This window comes from Diceros bicornis, chromosome 10, assembly GCF_020826845.1.
Source record: "Diceros bicornis minor isolate mBicDic1 chromosome 10, mDicBic1.mat.cur, whole genome shotgun sequence".
Lineage (NCBI taxonomy): Eukaryota > Metazoa > Chordata > Mammalia > Perissodactyla > Rhinocerotidae > Diceros > Diceros bicornis.
This window is the reverse complement of record NC_080749.1, coordinates 84,736,100-84,757,306: the sequence shown is the minus strand read 5'-3', so window position 1 is coordinate 84,757,306 and position 21,207 is coordinate 84,736,100. Positions and strand designations below refer to the sequence as shown.

Below are 21,207 nucleotides of genomic sequence, written 5' to 3'. Positions count from 1 at the left end.
GCCAATCCTCCTCCTTTTTTTTTCCCCCCAAAGCCCCAGTAGATAGTTGTATGTCATAGTTGCACATCCTTCTAGTTGCTGTATGTGGGACGCGGCCTCAGCATGGCCGGAGAAGTGGTGCATCGGTGCGCGCCCGGGATCCGAACCTGTCCCGCCAGTAGCGGCGCGCGCGCACTTAACCGCTAAGCCACAGGACCGGCCCCAACAGCATGTTTTCTAAGTGGATATGAACCATCTAGGAAAGACGGAATTGCTAAAATGATGTGGTTGCTGGTTGCGTAAGTGAGAAGGATGGAACGGTGTAGACGTTGGAGCATTTGGCCTTTGCTTGAAGCAGGTAGTAAGAGCAAAGGAGAGTCTGGGCACAGGTGTCAGGTGGGTGGGTATGATGCTTGGAGCTTATGGAAGTCCTCTCCGATTTACTTCAAGAGCTTCCATCAGATTCTTTTATTTCAGCATCTGTGATCCCAAAAAGATAGAAACACTACCCCCAGTCACTGTGGGAAGTGCTTTTACCTTCTATTTCACAGAGAAGTAGGGGTAGTTAGTCAATAATTGTCAGCCCATGTACAAACCCGTCTGCATCCACATCTGTCCTCATCGTCCTCCTTTAGCCACAGAAGAAATGTCACTCCTCTTGTGGAAGGTTCATTCCTTCCGCCTCTGCTCATGATCTTGGCTCCTTTCCTCCATCAGAGTTTTGCCAAGTCTGGTTGACCCTCAGCGTTTTCTTATTTTGCTAGACTTCTCTGGGACACGGTATTTGACCTAGAATTCTTCTGCCTTGGCTTTGATGACACAGCCCTGGTTCTCCTGCTTCTAGCTCTTCTTTTTGAACCACCCTCCCTGACTTCTTGTCCTCTGCCTACACCTCTAATATTGTGGTCTCTTAGGTCCATTTTTTGTTGTCTTTTTCCAATTCATCCACTTTCTATTGCATTATCTCTGTCTCTTCCGTGGTTTTAACTACCAGGAGTCATATGCTGATGACCCCACTTTTATCTCCAGCTCCAGTTTTGCTACTAAAAGTGAGATTTATGGATTTGATGGCCACTTGGACATCTTAGCTTTAGTTTTCAACCTACCAGTTGTCAAAATATGTGAATTGGTTAGCTACGTTGCATAGCACTTCCACCCCTGCGTAGACAAAGTAGTAGAATTTGCCATATCGAGGAATCTGACCCACTGGAGTGGTACTCTAGGCTTAGGATACTTTTATGTCCTGTGTCCTGCCACATAACAGAATTCTGTCCCCTGATCTGACTAGAAGCTCTGCTGATCCTTCTGCCAGAATATTGTCACATCTGTCTTGAATGAGCCTCCGTGCAAGGTGCTTCGTACAAAACCAGGCTGCAGGACTGTTTATACCTCCTTGCTAACACATGTCTGAGAATTGCTTTCATTGTAACTGTATCACCTGCAACAAGGTAGGTGGGGAAAGGACCTATTGCTGTCACCTACCTGTAATCTTTGAAGTCTAAAACAAACGTGAAAATTGTGAGTGGCCAATTGGCTTGTATCCTTTCTACATCCCTGGGCAGCTCTGTGTCCTGTTCTATCCAATAACCATCCACATCTTCACTGTCTTCAAGATGCCTCATCTCAATGCTTCTCAGCATAGGACCTTGCCTCCTACTTCAAGGAGAAAATCGAAGCTACAAGATATGAATATGGATACTTACAAATCTATCTATATTTGTACCTGTCCTGACAGCTTCCCTTCTGATCTTAGGATGAAGAAGAGCCCCTACTCATATTTAGAGATTGTCCTTGCACATGTCCTCCAGGTATTTTTATCCATCGGGGGAATCCCTCTTTATCATTCCAGAGCTGACAAAAGTGTGTCCTCCTTGGCAAAACCTCTGACGCTCCCCACCCTTCCTCCTTTGCTGCATTGCTGGCTCTTTTTTTTTTTTTTTTTTTAATTTTATTTATTTATTTTTTTCCCCAAAGCCCCAGTAGATAGTTGTATGTCATAGCTGCACATCCTTCTAGTTGCTGTATGTGGGACGCGGCCTCAGCATGGCCAGAGAAGCAGTGCGTTGGTGCGCGCCCGGGATCCGAACCCGGGCCGCCAGCAGCGGAGTGCGCGCACTTAACCGCTAAGCCATGGGGCTGGCCCACTGCATTGCTGGCTCTTTTCTTCGTGCCACCACCACGTTGTGCGTGGGTCTCTATAATTACACTTCTTTAAGGGGCTAATAGCAGGAGCTTGGAGTTGAATAGTAGGCATTTGTCCAAATCCTACCTCCCCCTCTTCTTAAATGCTTGATTTGTTGGGACAAATTATTTGAACTTCCCTGAGCTTCAGTCTCCTAATCTGTAAAATGAACCCAGACTGCCTGGGTTCAAGTCTTGTCTTCATCATTTATTAGCTGTCTGACCTGGGCCAGCTCCGTAGTCCCTCTGTGTTTCAGTTTCCTCATCTATAAAAAGGACAATGATACCCCACAGGCTTACTGCTGGTTAAATGGATTAATGCGTGGGAAGGGTTTGGAACAGTGCCCAGTACATAGTGTGAGTCAGATAAGCATTTGTTCTTATTATAATTCATCTGTTTACCTAAAGCAGTGTGTGAACTGGGATGGATAATAAGGAAAAGCACTCTGCGCATGACTGTGATAAGCACTTAAAGAACGGAGGCTGTTACGATGATTTTCATTATCCTCACATTTATGTAACAGGAGCTGCTTGTCTGTCTGATCTCTAAGGTAGCTCCTTGGGCACAGGGAACCTGTCTTAGCACAGTTCCTGGCACATAGTAGGTAAGCAGGAATGCGTACTGAATGAATGCAGGAGTGAAGCCTGTTCTGTGGGCACCTCAAACCCAATACATCCCAAATGGGCTTCGTCACTCTCACCATGTATTCCCGAGTGCACATGGCTCCCCCGGTCCCCACTGTCCCACCAGTCCCCACTGCTGGTGCTGGGAGACCTCCTGGACTCGGCCCTCTGCTGCACCCACCCTGCCTGATCAGTTAGCAAAGGTCAGCTGCGGAATGTTAGCTCTTGAGGTCGTGCTCTCCACTGCACCCGCAGTCCCACCAGACCAACTGGGACCCTCAGCATCACTCACAGGAAGGCGTTCAGTAGCCTCCTAACTGTGCTTCGGGCCTTCAAGTCTTGTCCCAACAATATTTCAACAAAGTCCTAATTTCACCTTGGGTAAATTTAGTACCCTCCCTCTTCTCAGTTTCTTCACTTTTAGAACAGAGATGATAATAATGATAATCGCACCTACTACTGTAATAAAGTTACTGTTTGCTGAAAAGAATGATTCACAGAGAGCACCTAGTGCAGTGTCTGCCACTAATAAACTTACTCAGTTCATGCCAGTTTGCACTATGATTGTATGTAAGATAGACACAAATCTCTTAGCCTGACATGAAGACCTTTTATGATCTCTCGTCCCAGCTTTTCCAGCCCCTTCGTCCACTCCCTCCCCGCCCCATGAGTCTCTTCAGTAAGGTCACACTCCTTTCTGCCCCCAAGTCCTGCCATGCTATTTCACACCTCTCGTCTTCCTCTTCCTCGGTCAGCTTTGCAAATCTTAAACCCAGCTTAAACCTCATTTCCCTCCTGATTCTTTCCTTCCCCTCTGCCAGACAGAGTTATCATTCTCTCCTCTGCATCTTGTACTTGACACTCTGAATATAGTCTATAAATATATTTGCCATGGGTGTGTTAGATAAAAACTTATTTAGACAGAAAGAACACTAGCTGAGTTTAGTTTAGACGGTTTAATCTGCTTGGAGCAGGGCTTTGACAGCTGAGAGAGGTATGTAGAGAGCAAGCAAATGAGGCAGTCCCAGCCCCATGGTCATTGCGAGTTTAGGCTAGTGGCACCTGCCAACAGAATATGTGCCAATCAGTGGAGCTAAAGCAGAAAAGGTGGCACTGAATGAGGAAAATTTAAAAATCAGGCATGGTTTCTGAAGATGTAAAATGAAGAGATCCAGGTCTGTTTGCAGTGAGCTCTAAAGGTCACCAAAACCATCAATTTAGCCATCACTGACGCTTGCCATCTTTCTATACAGCAGACTTTTTGCCATGGCAGTCATTGAAGTGCAAGGTTTGATTTTGAGAGGATAGGTAACTAACTGAAGATGTCACCCTCACTTCATCTGTGTTGCACGTGAGGAAAATCTCCTTTGTCAGACCATTCCTTCCCAGGTTCTCAGTGGATCAGGGGAGATTTTACAGCAAGAACGGAGCTGGTCTCTTTTATCTGGATCATCTCTCACTGGCATTAAGTCACTATATTCCGTTTAGTCCAGTATCTGTCTGTCTTTGCTCAGACACCAGAATTTAACTTAATGTTGCTAATCGTGAGGATCAATGCCTATCAGTTTCTAAGACCAGACATCATTCTGCTAGATCTGCCTCTTCTTAATAGTAAGTACGTGACTGGCTTGAATATCCATTTAAAAGAGTGAAAAAATGGCTTTGCAGAGCAGAATGAAATCTGTCATGCTAAGCATTTCCTTGTCTGCCCTCTGGAGTAATAATAATCCTAATTATTTTTAAAGAAGGATTTCATCTGTTTCCGGTGTATATCCTGCAGATTTAATTGAGCGCCAGGATTACCCAGCAGCTGAACCCTCGCCTCTAATTTTATAGATATTTTCCAATGAAATGCTCTCTGAAGGTAACTTTCCCCCTAGTCCCTCATTCGAAAATATTGAGCATGACGAGGAGGTGGTGAGGAGCTTAAACTTAGCCTCAACTCTTCCTAAATAGTTCCTCTCTGTTGTGCTTTGTAAAAATATTTTTGTATCCTAGCCTGAATACTCACATTCCATTTAGCTAGGGGTTTTCCATGTTACGTAAACCATTTCCTATCTCTCCATCTGGAGAGGTATTCAAGGCAGGCTCTATTGCCCTTGTGAGCTGGAGAGTAGCTTGCTGATGGGGAAAACCACTTGTTTAGAGTCATGTAGAGATTTTAAGAACAAATTGTAATTAAACTTCAGATCTCCTGATTCCTCCTCCTTTAGCCCATTGTGCCTAACAGGACCAACAAGTATGGTCGGGATTTTTTTTTTTTTTTGTGAGAAAGATCGGCCCTGAGCTAACATCCATGCTAATCCTCCTCTTTTTGCTGAGGAAGACCGGCTCTGAGCTAACATCTATTGCCAATCCTCCTCCTTTTTTTTTCCCCAAAGCCCCAGTAGATAGTCGTATGTCATAGTTGCACATCCTTCTAGTTGCTGTATGTGGGACGCAGCCTCAGCATGGCCGGACAAGCGGTACGTCAGTGCGTGCCCGGGATCCGAACCGGGCCGCCAGTAGCGGAGCGCGCGCGCTTAACAGCTAAGCCACGGGGCCGGCCCCCCGGGATTGATTTTATTAAGATTTCACCATGATTTTTCATGATAGAGATGAGAAAAAATACCAAAGCAATAAGTAGTTATTTTACTTTGGTAAAATTATGGGTGATATTTTTTTTTCCTTTCCTGATCTTTATTCTCCAAATTTTTAGTAATGTGATTATATTATTTTTATTATTTTATGTATTTTAACTGTCACTTAGCTCCGTATATTCTATTTAACAAAATGTGTATTAGAAATTAACCTTTTTTTTTTTTTTGAGGAAGATTAGCCCTGAGCTAACATCTGTTGCCAATCCTCCTCTTTTTTGCTGAGGAAGATTGGCCCTGGGCTAACATCTGTGTCCATCTTCCTCTAACTTTATATGGGACGCCGCTACAGCATGGCTTTGATAAGCAGTGCGTAGGTCCTTGCCCAGGATCTGAACCGGTGAACCCTGGGCCGCCACAGCGGAGCAGAGAAGTTAACTGCTACACCACTGGCCCAGTCCCAGAAATTAACCTTTTTTAATGCTTCAGAATTATAATTATAAATATGATTGTTCTGTCCTGTGATAGTTAACTTCAGCATGGTTTAATGTGGTATAGGAGGCTATTTTTCCATAAAGAAATTGCCTTGCACTGCTATACTTTTATTCTTTCTTCTTTTTTGAATATAATATACTTTCACAAATTTCACGATTTGAAAAGTAAAAGGGCATACGTACATGGATAATCCCCTTCCCACACACTTTCTTCTTCTTCCCACAGGTAACCAAATTACCCCTTTCTTGTGCATCCTTCCAGAAATATTTTATGTACGTGTTTTTTACACAAAAATGGTAACAGGCGATATAGTGTACATGCTGCTCTTGGAGAAATTTCCATTTAGATCTTAAAACTCTTGCATGGGATTTTTTTTTTTTTTTACAGCCACTCCATGTTCCATCATGAATTTTACACACACACACACACACACACACACACACACACACACAGTATTTATCTAACCTGTCTGTTTTTTGGTGGACATTAAGTTTTTTCCAACCTTTGCTATTATAGACAGTGATTCAGTGAATGACTTTATACGTCATTTTTAATATAAATTCTTTCATGCATGAATGAGACATCTACAGAGAACTCCCTAGATGGAGGTCTGACATTTGTGAGTTGGATGGATATTCCCAGATTGCCTCAGCTGGGGTTGTGAGCTCTCCTTTTACCTCACATCTTCCTGTAAGTGCCTTTCTTCCCTTAGTACCAGGATGTCAGCTGTCACCTGTATTGTCACTGTGCTGCCTCTAGCTGTCCACCCCTTCTCTGCTTTATTAACTCTAAATATGTGGTGAACTTAGAAATAAACAACCAAGCTGTTAGAAGTTCGTTTGAATAAGAGCATGTGGTTCAAAGTCACAGCCAGAGCACTGTGAAGTACCCATTCATTTGTTCAACAGTATGTATTAACACTTACTGTGCTCACTGTTCTAGGCACTGGGGACATAGTCTTTGCCTCGTGAGTGTTCTTATTCCAGTGGAGGGCGAAAGACAGTAAACAGATACATGAACAGGTGACTTCTAGATAAACAAAATGTTACTGGACTTTAGTTTTTGTTTTAGAGTTAAAACCAAATGGGAACCTACATATAGCATACTGTCTAATTACATTATCGCTTAGTCTGCATCGTAGCCCACTTACTCTCTATTTGATTGGGGAGGAGGGAAGGACAGAACGGGGGAAGGGACCACCTCTCTTAAAGAGTGATGAGCAGATATTTTATGATAGAGTTAGTAAAAAATGAAAAGAACTATGAATGTAAACAGTGCTAAAAAGCACAGGGCAGAGTATCCAGAGATCTGAGTTTTGGCTCTAGTTCTGCCACAAAATGACCACAGATGAGTCACATAAGCTCTCTGACTCAATTTTCTTTTCTGTTAAATGTAGGTAATGGATTAATTCATTGTTTCTCAAAGTATATTCCTTGGAACATTAACAAGTTCTGTGCATGTTAATAGGTATTACTCAAAAAGAGGGTTCCATAGGAAGGCCAGAGCTGGGCCGGCTTTATAATTGGGAAAGCACCCCCCTACGCCCCCATCCCCCACCCCACCGCCCCCAAGAAAACGCAGCCCTGGGAGATCACAGCTTGGCAGGAGGATGGAGCAAGTTGGAGAAAGATGCGCCTTCCCCCTGTTGGTGAACGGTCCAGGTTGTATTCATCTCCCACCACTGCCCCCATGCAGCCTGCACAACATTAAACAGCTGCCTTCAAATAGGTATAGGAAGTGGCTGGGTTAAGCAGATTTTCTTTAGTACAAGATGTCCCCAAGCTTTAATATGCTAACGTGCTGCACTTTGAATCACCAAGAGAAGAATGTGGTATGTGGCATATTTCTTTCTGGACCTCAGAATGTCTTTTTTGTAGGACTAGTATTCCTTGGAACACAGGCTGAGAAAAACTGAACTAGATTATCTGTACCAGTCCTTGTTATTCTAAGATTATGTTCTCATTTGTGTTATTCTAGTACCTTTTCCTCCTTTAACAAAAAGTAAAGTCCTCACCACCACCACCACATCATCTCCAAGTTGCCGTCCCTGGTTCAACATCCCCTTTGCCACTTTGCTTTATTACCCACAGCTGTTTTTGTGAGGGGGTACACACCGTTCCAGAACCTTTCTTGCAGAATTACATACACCTGAACAACATTCCAGAACTGTGTTTTTAAGAGGTAGTTGCCATCAGCATAACAAAAGACATATTATGTTCAAATCTATACCAACAATGCTTAATGTTCAAATCAAATGATAAATATGTTTATTTATAAATACATATGTGTATGTAGCAGATTTGGTCATTGTTAGTTTGTAGCTAATTATAACCTGATCATGCTGTTTTCTCCAACACCTTGTGAATGCAAGGTGGGGACATCTGTTTCCACCTGGACTTCCTCCTTCGTAGCTTTCTCGAATCATGTAACTGCAGGGCTGTGAAGAGAGGACAGTTCACAAACTGACACAAAGTCACAGTCACAGAGTTGAGTTCTTATAGCTTCAGCTATTCTGTTTATAAGGTAAAAGAGCTGTGGAAAGAGTCTAGTTTATATTAATAATATTAATATTATTAATAAACATTAAGTATTATTTAGTAAAATACTAATAAGTCAATAGGTTTGAAAAATGAACTATTGACCTTGTGAAAATTGTTTCTAATGTGAATGGAGTGGGATCACAGAAAAGAATGCCAACCAAAACCATTCATTTTTAAAGAAGGATAGGTATTGGGCTCATCTATCTGCACCTATGAGCTGAGTTTTCATACACATCAGAAGCAGCACTCAGGCTTTTCCTGTTTTCATAATTTGGTAGGCAAGAAGTAGGACAGTAGCTCTTAGCTCTCCGGTGGAATATGTTCAGCATTCACATAGAACTCATGTAATATTTATATTAACAAGAAAGAAACTTTCTCTTACATAAACTTTATCACCTAAGAATATCATTGGCTTCCTTCCCTAAGTAACTATATATTTAAAATTTTCTTTTTTAGAGAGCATTTAAAAAGCTTTTTAATTATGGTTGAGTTTGAAAGTGGAGTGCTCATACGAGTACGGAGGGTTGTTTAGAACTTAGGAAATCAGTGGGGATGCAGTGCTCTATTTTGCAAAAATAGCACTTCATGCCTAATTTTGAGTTCTCTCAAAAATTCCCTCACCAGTGTAAGTGGTTGATTCTCAAAAAACGAGCATGTGCTCAGCCTTGCTGCCAAAAATGGCTCAACCTGGCAGAGATTTGTTCACGTACTCAGGCAGCCACGGTCACCATGTGCTCTCTATTCTTAACACTAGTTAATAATTTTGTGAAGCAGTGCCTTAGACGTTATTGAAACCAGCTCTGTTTCTCTTTTTAGTAATTTCAGTTTATGAATGCTGATGTCAGTAGCTGATGTCCCATTTGTCTCTCGCTGCTTTTACTGTCTCTGTAAAAGACTGTTTTTTCCCTTTTGGGCTTAACTACCACCTGAAGAGAGAAGCCTTTGAAGGCCTGGGAGACTGGCCAGTGCCCTTTGTCCTTCTGTCCACCTACTAAAAGGTGGCATTGTTGACCTAATTCAGCAGGGCCCTGACTCAGTATAAACACTGCTCAATAGAGCCAGGAAGACTAATGGAATTGTACAATACATCATTTTTCAGCAATAGTTTCAAGTGGATTGTACTTCGTTTCCCAGAACACCATCCATTTTTTCCTCATTTAAGATATTTAAATATAGCAAATATTTAACCATGATAAATAAAATATTTGAACCCAATTCTGCCTTTCCCCACTGAGCCGCGAGCTACGTGAGGACAGGACCATCCCGGTTTTATTCTCCTTTGAATGCCTAATGTGTGCTACAGTGTCCACCATATACCTGCATCTCTGTGCCTCAAAATGAGGCATTCCTTAGCCCTGACAACTGTTATTTCCAGCCTGGAAAAAGAGTCAAAGGTTTTGGGTAATTCTAGGTACCTCTTTGTGAGCTGGATTTGCAGAGACTGTAAACTTCCCAACTCTTTAGCTCTCTAACTGCAGGACCCCAAAGGATCACATAACACAATAGGTACCTCAAAAATAATTGCTTATAAGGAAAAAAATGAGACTTTTATTAGAGAAACACATTGGTATATTTTTGCATTTCTATAAGAAACATAAACTTTTGTATGAGTTTTACAATAAAATAATAATTGAATTTCATAAATATGTTTTTAACCAACATACAATAGCCATACATTTAGTTATCACATGTACATATTGATGAGTTTTTCAGGGCTGTGTCTGCTTGTTGTACTCTCGTCTGTCCCATCCTTGCCCACCAAGTGAATTTCTATTTCTTTTTCTAGACCTCGAGCGAGTGTCACCTGGGTGACACTTTCTTCCCCCCAGGACAGTTGATTTCTCTCTCCTTTGAGCTACCAATGGACCTCATCCACATTTCTCTTGTGGTGGATGACAGTCTGCGTACTACATGTGTTTCTTGTTTTAAATATTTGCCTATTATACTAAACAGTGAGTCTCTTGAGGGTATCCTATTTATCTTCATTAGTAAGCTTCTAGCCTGGAGTGTTAAACAGTGGATTTTCAACTTTCTTTTTAATAAACAAAGCTGTTTGTTTTGTTTTTTATGTTGAATTACTAGCCTTACTCCTAGTACTAGAGAGGTTTTGGTGGAAACTTTGTGGAGAGGTTTTACCATCTTCCGTGAATAGAAACTGAACCAGCCCTGTGCATCATTAGCCAGTCCTCATCTCTGCATCAGTGACCTGTGCGTCAAGACTCCTGACAATCACCGCATGTGTGCATTCTTCAGGCTCCTCCTTCTGTGTCTCGGCTGTGTGGTGTTCCCACTGTTTGTTTCTGCTGAGGACAAGGACAGTTTAAAGCCAGCTTTCACAGTCTGCTGGTTCACTACCAGACGTGGGTACAGACTTGGTGGGTATGTTGGCCTGAGTCAGCCAGAGCTCCAGGTGGTTCTCACGAGAGCAGCTCCTTTCTGCTCTCTGAAAGGTGTGTGTGAGCCTGTTTTCTCCGCAAATTTTTCCTTTTTTTGGAGATATCCTTTTATTCCTTTTGAATTTTGTTATATGTGCATGGTTTACCTATTTTTTTTAAAGTGGCTACTTATAAAAACTGTTATAGGGGCCAGCCCCGTGGCATAGTGGTTGAGTTTGGCGCACTCTGCTTCGGCAGCCCAGGTTTGCTGGTTTGGATCCCAGGCACGGACCTACACCACTTGTCAGCCATACTGAGGTGGCAACCCACATACAAAATAGAGGAAAGATGGGCACAGATGTTAGCTTGGGGCTAATCTTCCTCAAGCAAAAAAAGAAGAAGATTGGCAAGAGATGTTAGCTCAGGGCAAATCTTCCTCACCAAAAAAAAAAAAAAAGTGTTATAGAATATGTAGACATATATGTGTAGTTTTTAAAATCAGCATTGTGTTAAGAGAGACTTAATGAACTTTTTTTTTTTTACTTTTTATTTTGAAATAATTATAGATTCACAGAAAGTGGCGTAGATAATATAGAGAGGTGCTATATACCTTTCACCCAGTTTCTACCATTGGTTACATCTTAAATAACTATAGTACAATATAGAAAAAAAGGCAGGAAATTGACATTGGTATACCGGGTCTGCATAGTTCTGTGTCATTTTATCACATATGCAGATGTGTGTAATCACAGAATCAAGATGCAGAATTAATGAGTTCCTTTTGATGCCAAGGTTACTTTTGCCAGTTGAGTTTCTGGGAGAAAGAAACAGAAGCCAAAATTTATATTTAGTTAAATTGTAGGCTTTTTCATTTGGCTGTGTTCAGAAGATAATATTACTTTGATGTTTAACTATGTTCCTGGTTGGAGGAGTGCAGAAAGCGGGAAGGTTTGCCAGAACTGATTGAAGAAGTCTGTTTCACAGGTGTCTAAGCAGGCCAAGGAGTTTCTGGAGTACGTGTACGAGGAGCCCCTGATCGACATCCAGCAGGAGAACCCCCTGCTGTACCAGCACGCCGAGCCGCTGGCCACCGTGGCGCGGCTGCGACAGCGGCTGACGTCGCTTCGAGCCTATCTGTTCAGCTGCCGGGCAGCGGTGGCGGAGGATCTGCGCCGCAGGTGAGTCTCCAGCATTGGATGCCTTGGGTTGTTGCCTTTCCTGCGGGTAGATGCTCTCCCAGGGCCTCTCCAGCACAGTCCGGCCCGGATTCTGTGGCTCCCCCTCTGGGCTCATCTTTTACTTGTTCCTCTGAGGTCCTCTATCTGGTTGAGCCAAGCAAAATGAAAATAATATCTCAGCGTAACAGAAGGCTTTTAACCGATGGATTGAGGTCCCAGGAGAGTGAAGACTTCTCTTACCTATAGGTTAACTTGAGATAATAACTATCTGAGTGTCTTCATCGATCACTTATGTAGTGTTTTACACTTTTCCCAATTTCAGTTCCTATTTATCATCAGTAAAAATAAGCATGTTTGATATTTCATAGCTTAAAAACATTTTTCAATGGGAAATAAGTAGGTGGCTATTCACCTCTTATTTTCCATACAGAAACAAACTTGGTAAATGAGGTAGGTGGTAGAGCTAGGATTACAGTGCAGCAGGCCCAGGATTTCTCCTTTTCGTGTTACCAGTGGTGCAGGCTGCTTTTTCCATAGCTTAGTTATCTTAGAGTTCGTAGAACACACAAGTCCATACCAGGCTCAGATCCTCAAAATAAAATTGAATTTAAAATGTGCCTGCTCTCATCAAATTCCTTCTTTTACAGTTAGATTTTATTGGCATTAAATTCTTAACCTTGGCATCTATCAACTAGCTTATACTTGAAATAATTGTTGATGGTTTTCGTAAGTCCCTAAAAATACCTTTTAATTTCTTTGTTTTCATAGAAATGACCAAAAGCATACGTTAGTCATGGTTTTTGGAGGTAAGCCTATATGCATAAGAACCTTTGGAAAGTATTAAAGTGATATAGTTTGCTATTTGAGATGCAATTATATCCTGAAACTGACATAACCCCAGGCATCTGAAGAAAACATTTTAAAAAGAACTAAATGTAGATAGTGAAAGATACATAATATCTAGACAAGCTCTCATAAAATAATAATGAACGGGTAGCTGCCATAAAGCAAAATATTTCTCAGTGGTAGTCATTCTATTACCTAATTGTTTTTCAGAAAGCACTAGAAAGTAGTCAGGATTTATTCTTATAAAGTCTAGGAAAATCTTAATTTTAAGAGATCAGGGCTTTCCCTGGAAGGCAATAGAATTATATGTCTCAAACTAATTTACCAACTAAACTAGATACAAGATTTTTAATGTTCAAAAAATGTTTGTTCTATTATTTTCAGTACCTTTTGGCTTTGATCAGAGCTTGTTTTTCTCGTTTTAGACGATATTAAAATCTACACATGGGAATCAGGTTAGATACCTTTCTGGTATAATGTTTTGCTTTGGTTAAATATGCCGAATTGGGGCACACATTTAGGAGTTCAGTAGGAGGTCCTCTCTTCACATGGACGACTAAGAAGACCACGCTGTTCCTCTGGTGGTTTACCACCCAGTACTGCGCCTTGTGGCCAGACCACCAGGAAAAGAGTGGAGGGTGTGGAGGGAAGGCACTCCAAGGCTGTGAGGACCAAGATATTAGTCTCTTCTCCTTCCCCTTCTCTGTCTTTCCTGGACTTGTTCATGACTGCGGTGTATTGCAGTACCTGGCTCAGTAAGTGTGTGGGTGCTCAGTAAGTGTTCCATGGACAGAAGGAAGGAGGAGGAGGGACAAGTGTAAGGACAGACAGAGGGATGCCCATTACAGTACCACTTAGACCACTGAGCAATAACTAGGAGCCAAGTTTGAAGAAGCAGTCGTCTTCAAATTCTTCTTTTCCTTATTTCTCTCTGTGTCACTTAGCACAGTGTCTGACCTACAACACCCTCAAAAATAGTTGTTGAGCAAATGAACAAAAAAAAATTGAATCAGTCAAAAAAGATTTAGGGGCCGGCCCAGTGGCATAGCGGTTAAGTTCGTGCGTTCCGCTTCAGTGGCCCGGGGCTCACAGGTTCAGATCCTAGGCACAGACCCACTCACCACTCATCCAGCCATGCTGAGGTGGTGTCCCACATAGAAGAACTACAACTCGACAACTATGATACACAACTATGTACTGGTGCTTTGAGGAGAAAAAAGAAAAACAAAAAAAGAGGAAGATTGGCAACGGATGTTAGTGCAGGGCCAATCTTCCTCAAAAAAAAAAAAAAAACATTTAGTTGGTTCTGTTTCTGTGGTAACTCTCAAATCTTTCCTCTCCTTTTCCCTCCTAGTGCACCACCCTGGTTCAGAGTCTCTGGACTATTGCAGTGTCCTAACTAGTTTATATAACTTCAGTTTCTTCCCTCTCCCATCCAACCTTCGCATCAGACAAATGATTAAAGTACAAGTATGGAATTCAGGATCTGCCCAAATCTAGTCCAGCATAATGCTCTATTCGCTCAACTATCTTGCATTTCCAACACAGTAACTATTTAACTCCTCCCTCAATGCATTCTGCTGTGGGAATTAAATGGGTTTTTACAACTGAAGTGCTTACAATAGTGCTTAGTAGGCACTCAGTAAGTACTATTAGTGGTAGTAGTAGTACTGGCTTCTCATCCTAGAATGTTCTTGTTTCTGGCTTTAAAAGTCTTTGTTAAAAGGTTCCACTTAAAAGCCACCCCTGATGCCCTGTCTGTTGGAACCAATCCCCTTCTCTCGCTATTATGTCAGGAGAGGAGTGAGTGAGAAGAAGTAGGTTGGAGAGCTAGCCAGGCCCAAGGCTTCAATTCCTAGCTGTGTAGTGCATGCTTATCCATGCAGTTGTTGCATAAAGGTGGGTGGAGCAGGAGGCTCCCCAAGAACAAAGAATGAGACAAAGATTTCTGCAGAACCCGGGAGGGGGTGCATTGATTTTTTAAAATTTTTTGTTATGTTAGTTTCTCTATACTTATATGCTGATAAAATAATGTTTGGGCTTACCATTTCTCTCCAACCTGGCACAGAGAAAAGTATACTAGTAACAAGCAGCTTTTTGGGGAGGTAGGTGGGTTATAGGGTGCTGGTCTTCTTGAGGTACTTCAAGTCTTTTTGATTTATTTTGAAATATGACAATTTAGTGAAATATGTCTAAGAGGTTTTCTGAGATATCTGTACTTCCTGCAGCTGGGCCACACTTAATATCAATTTTACCTTCTTCAGTGCCTAAAAAAATGACCACAGATACAAGAACTATTGCCCACCTAATATGCTAAAATTCCTGTCGCCAGGGGCCATTTCTTACCTATCTTTCACTTTTATATGAAATCTGAGTTTTTAAAAAGAAAATTAGCCAACAGTGCCTTTAGAGATGATGAGCTTATCCAAGGTTCCCTTTGTTTCACGTGGGGCTACAGCATCTAAAGTGAGGAGTTTATACAGTAAGAAGAACCCCCTGGACACTCCTAATCGTTCATATCCTTGATAGAAATTAGAAGACGGAAGAGTAGATGGGCAAGGGGGGAACAAAAGGAGCGAGAGAACCCAGTCTCCTCTAATCTTTGAAGACACTCGCCCGGCCTGGCCTTTTACCTCAGTGCAAGAGCAGCCATTCATCTCCAGCAAGTAGGCCCAACATGCTGAAGACCTGTCAGCACCATCTAAACAGAATAAAGCAAACTGTTAATGTTGCTGTCGTGAGAAAACTGAAAACAGACTGATTAATCGTATTGGTGCTCGACCGCCAGGGAGCCAACTTTGGTCGTCGCCTTATTAGGGAAGTCACAGTTTGCTTTTAAGCCTTTTGTTATGACCGTCAGGTTTTCATCCTCACTGTTTTTGTTATTGTTGTTAAATGAACGCCTTGTTCTTGAACCCATACTGCAAATCTTGACTGGCAGGGGTGATTAATTTAGAAAAAGTCAGTGTCTTCCATGAAGGCTAAAATGTTTACAGTGCTGACAGTTCACTGTTCCTGAGGACTCCCAGATGGCGACCCTGCTGGACTGGTTCAAGGCCGAGTTAATTTTTCCTGAAAAGAATTATTTACAATGTCCACACGTGAAGGTGCATGAAGAACTCTGTGGAAAATCTTAGCCCTGTCAGGACACATCCGGATCAGCAGCCATTAGGAAAGTCTTTGAGAGGGACCCTAAGAAGAGCTGGTAGGGCTTTGGCTCTGTGTATCCCGCTGAACACAGGAACAGCAGGATGTGTGTGTAAATCAGAAGTCACAAACGGCACCTCAGAGCCAGGTTTGGCCACAGGTATGCTTGGTTTGGCCTTTCAGGGATGGCCCCCACCAGGTTTTAAAGTTGTGAAATAGTTGCTAAGATTTAAATAATCAGTTTTCTTGCACACACAAAATGAAGCTCTCTGGTTTCTCTTAGGAAATCATAAGTTCTGATTACACAGGTCTTCCCTCATTCCTGGATAGCAGCAATCAACTTTAGATACTGGACTCTCCACTTTGCCATAGTCTCTACTGCTCCTGTTGTTGCCCCAGACCCACTGTCATTTGGTCTATAATACATTGCTGTCCACTTTTTCTTATCCCCAGCCCATTTCACTTATTTATGATTGTACCTGGAGCCATGTGAGATAATTATGATTTTTGTCAATTAAAACGTATTTTCCCATAAATATATTATTTTTTCTTTACAACAGCCCTTTTAGATGGGTAGGACAGATGGTATTTAGGAAGAAGAGGAAGAACTGTGACTCTGAGATGCTATGTGACTTGCCTGAGGTGACAAAGCTGGTAGGCAGCAGAGTCCACCCTGGGAACCAGGTTTTCTGGTGTTCAGATCGCTGCTGCTTTCCTTCCTTTGCATTTGCTGTTGATGGTGACGTCCAGAGGTCTATAGACTCTTACAAGGAACAGCTGTTAATTCTCCTGAAGCCTTGATTGAAGTCCTCTAGGAGAGGGTGAGGGCAGGGAAGGAGGTGGCAGACAGTGAAGCCCCTGAGTGGGGAGGTGGGATTGCTGACACGGGCACTCCTGTGCTCACTGCCAGCTCAGTCAGCCCTGGAGAGCAAGGCATGACAGCTGGCTTAGCGCTGACCAGTGCGCTTTCTCTAGGTCAGTGTTTACCAGGCCTTTCTATTCACAGACCTGTAAATTTAAAACAAAAATGTGGAGATATCTATATGATTGTCTTACATCTGTCTTTAGCCAAAACAGACTTAAACAGTACCACCCATTTCCCACCATCATTTCATAAAAGAACACAGTAACACTAAAAGAAATAGGCAAACAGTCTCAGAAATCAAACAGCTTTTTAAAACCAAATAGATTTTAAATTCATTCTACTGTCCTTTTTTTTCCGCATTTTACCTTGGACTGCTACAAACATCACCAGACTGACACCAGCTGTTTGGATTAGCTTTTCAGAAATCCTGACTTAAGTCATATTTTCTCTTCTGCATGCTGAAGTGACATCATCTAGTCCAGGGAAAGACATTCTAGAAATTAATGTGGATGCTTGCGAGTTTCCCATACTCTACCATCAAAACGTGACTGGAGACTCGGGTGCTGGTGAATCCAAAGTTCCTATTATGACATAAATTTAAAATCAGTTTCTTTCCAACACTAGTTGGGGCCAACAGGCAATGTTATGCCTGTTCTCCCAGTTGCTTAGAGCAGAACTGTGTCGCTTCTTGGGGAGCATTTGGTCCTACTTGTTTAAGTTTAGTCCTTGGCTTAGACCATCCTGGAGCAATTTCACAGCTTGACTTGGGAGTCTCAAGAGAATAACACAGGTGATTCTTCTACCTTCTAAGCTACCTTTTTCTTTGGTCTCACATTTTATTTGAAATTATATCCAGTGTTCTCACTGAAATGTCACCTTTACTGAATGGTGAGAAATTTCTATCATAAAGATTGCCATTTTTATTAACATTATTTATCCTGGTGAGTACCATAAAAAAATGAATGTGTGTGTGTATTCTGTCAGACTCTTGTTGCCTCCTCTTCCTTCCAGCAGAATTTAGCAGCTCGCTCAGCTCTTAGACCAGTCTCTGTAAATGTAACCTAATTTACTAAGATTCTCTTCCCACTCCTTCCTGTCTTTCTAGTGAGTTCACTGGAGGGGAGGCTAAGTCCAAAGATTGAAATGTCCTTTGGACATCTACTAGCATCTCAAACTTAATATGTTCAAAACTGAGCTAATATCCCCACCCCAATCCTGTTGCAAACTGCTCCTGCTGCAGACTTCCCCATCTGGCTTAATGGCACCTCCATCCATCCAGTTTGTTCAGGCCAGACCTTTCTCTCCCATTCCCTATCCAGTCCACCAGCAAATCCTGTCAGCTTCACCTTCAGAATATATCCACTCACCACCACTTCCACTACTGCCACCCAGGTCAAGCCACTGTCATCTTTCCCCTGGATTATTGTGGTAACTGATCTCCCCTTCAGTGTGTTCTTAAAACGACGGCTAGAGTTACTGTGAAGATTTGATGATGTCACCCCAATCCAAACTACCTAATAGCTTCACCTCTCACTCCAAGTAAAAGCTAAGGCTATATACAGTCTCATAACCCCATTACCTCTCTGCCCTCATCTCCCACTAATTTCTCCCCATTCACTCTGGCCTTTTTTTTTCGTCCTTGAGCACACCGAGCAGGCTCCCATGTGAGTTTCTATACTTGTTTGTTCTTTCCCCAGATAACTGCATAGCTTGCTTCCTCATCCCCTTTAGGTCTTAATGCAGTTCACCCTAATGAAGCATCTTTGACCACTCTATTTAAAATTGCAACCAGCGTCCCTCCACACACACTTCCTGTCTTCTTTTTCTGCTTATTACCATATAACATGGTATTTTATTTTGTCTATCTCCCTCTCTTGAGCCATCATGTATGGATATAGAAGTTGTGCTGTGCTCAACCTGTGCAGCCATATGCAGTGGCCCTGCTCTCCCACTAGGTGTAAGCTACAGAAGGTCAGGCTTTGTGACTGTTTTGCTTACTGCTATATTCCCAGGGCCTAGAACCATACCTGACATATGGTGGGGGCTAATAAGTATTTGCTGAACAAATTGATTAAATGAATAAACTACTATTACCAAGATTCCACCCACTTAATTTGGTCAAACTTTTTTTTTTCCTATTACAAAAAAATACTGTTTATCACAGAAAACAAGAATAAGAAAGCCATCCTTTAGCCTACCACTTTGGTGCATATCCTTCCAGACTTTTTCCTCTGCAGATTATTTTTTCCCCATAAAAATGGTTTCATACTGTACATACTACTCTTAACCCAATCATTTCACTGAGTATATAGTGAACATCTTTTTGTGCCAGTAAATGTTTGTCTAAAGCATCATGAATCACTGAGCGAAAATGCTATTTTGATGTGTGAACATGCATACATACACCATCGATCTTGGAAGAAGTAAGCAAGGATAATATTCTGTGTACCCAACAAAAGATTGCACGAACAGATAATAAGTGAGCTGGGAGAGATCATTTCATAGGTAAACGTCCTTTTCTCCCCCAACGCCTGAAAAAAGTCAGACATGTTAGATGGAGGGATATCTGTTAGAGAAAAGATTACATGTTGTGAACTGAATATACTTAATTTAGGAGGCTAGCTTATTAAGAGCATATCTCTTAGGGCAGCCTAGTTCTTAAAACACAGTCTACACGGACTTGACTCGCTGTGTCTCTGAACAGCATATGAGGAATATCTTATAACCAAAATCTGAGATCTAAGTGTGCAATTATTAGCTGACAAATTCTGGTTAATATTGTATTTTAGAAGAGTAAGCCCATTTTAGCAACAATATTATCACTAAATTAGTCTCATTAAAGACCAGTAATTATTAGCACTTTAAGTGTATAGAAAACACTTCTTTAAATTCAGCAAATGAATATAACTATTTATGTGCTCTGTAAGATTTAATATTAGCCAGACTTTGTGGCTAGTTTTCAAGTTAGCTAATTAAAAGCGTCATTAGCTGCAGTTGGGGCTTTAGTCCCAACAGATCAGCTGCTTGAATCTATCAGGACTCAGTGCTAAAGCACAGAGTGTCATTTTGATAGTTTTTGAAAGCAGCCACTCTCATTCTACTTCAAGAATTCCTTTTCCCTTGGATGACTTCTAGATCTAAAGTTTAAGTCATCTAAGTCATCTAACCTCCTCCTGATCTCCTAATAGCTCCTCCCTCTTCCTTCATTTTGTCCAGAGAGCTCCTTCAGCAAATCCTGTATATGTATATACCAATATCAGCACCCTGAAAGGGAGCTGCACACTGTCTGCGGAAGACAGTGTCATTCAAAACTAAACAGATTAATAAACTTTGAAAAAGGAACTCTGGCAAGTTGTATATTAATTTTACTATAATGTACACATAGTTTTTTATTTACTGAGAAATCTTTCAGAAAGTTAAAAAGTGATTTTATCTTATTCTGAGATTAAAATACATAAATTATCTAAAATCATTTTCTAAGAGACAACAAAAAAATAAAACTCATTGCAGGAAAAGTGTTATATTTTTGGAACTATTAAAAAAAACCATAAGAATTTGAGCTAGGATCTATAATAACTGTGATATAATCTGCACTTCTATAATCAGACCCCAGAATAATCATTACCAAAATTACTTCCCAAGTATTTCTACTCCAGGCTTTAGATTGTTGCTAAGAAACTTAAGCACAATTTCTGAATGAGCGGGTAAAAGAGACTCTTATTTCCTGTAACCATCTGCCAAGATATAATATCTGATGCAATCTTGTCACTTTTTCAGCCAATGAGATTAGCAAAACAAGGTATCTAGAGAAATGATTGAAGCTTGTTTCTCCCACATGGGTTGCTATCGGAATATCTGCCTTTGATTTAAAATTGTTTTTCCATTAGCTGGGAGCTTGGCTGGGCATATGAGTCCTGTCCATATCCAGCCTAATGTAACTGTTCTAGGAAGAGTTTGCAGCTTGCTTCAAGATCAGCAAATTGCACTCCCTGGGGAGGCTTCACAGTGCTTTTTGCTGATTTTGGTGTGGGTGCGTGTGCCCTCCAAAGGCAGGACACCACGGCTCTCTCAACTCAGCACAAATTATCCCCCCTGGAGCACATATTCTTGGAACACACAGTACTGCTACATGAATAAATGGTTTTCCTTTTTAAATTATTCTTTGTGCACCTCTATCTGTATTCTTCCTTTTAGACCCATACGATCTAGAATCAAAATTGGAAGTTTTCCTTTGGTGTTGTGTTATCTTTTATTTCGTGCATGTGTGTGATGGGTCTTTTTTTAAGGTCTGTCTCTTACATGTGCTCAGATATTTCCGTTACAAACTTTTTTTTTTCTTTTTTCATTTTAATCATTGGGTTTTTAAATACTAGTTGGGTAACTCTGAGAACTGAGCTTCAG

General features: G+C 41.5%; 1 protein-coding gene across 7 annotated transcripts in view; it reads left to right on the top strand.

Annotated features, from left to right (window-relative positions):
* PLEKHM3 (pleckstrin homology domain containing M3) overlaps positions 1-21,207 on the top strand; it is a 175,486-nt gene that overhangs the window by 73,423 nt on the left and 80,856 nt on the right. For all 7 annotated transcript variants that reach the window (XM_058549718.1, XM_058549715.1, XM_058549716.1 and 4 more), the window contains one exon: positions 11,755-11,948. In XM_058549718.1, coding sequence (XP_058405701.1) covers positions 11,755-11,948 — 194 coding nt within the window. The remainder of the gene's footprint in view (positions 1-11,754; positions 11,949-21,207) is intronic.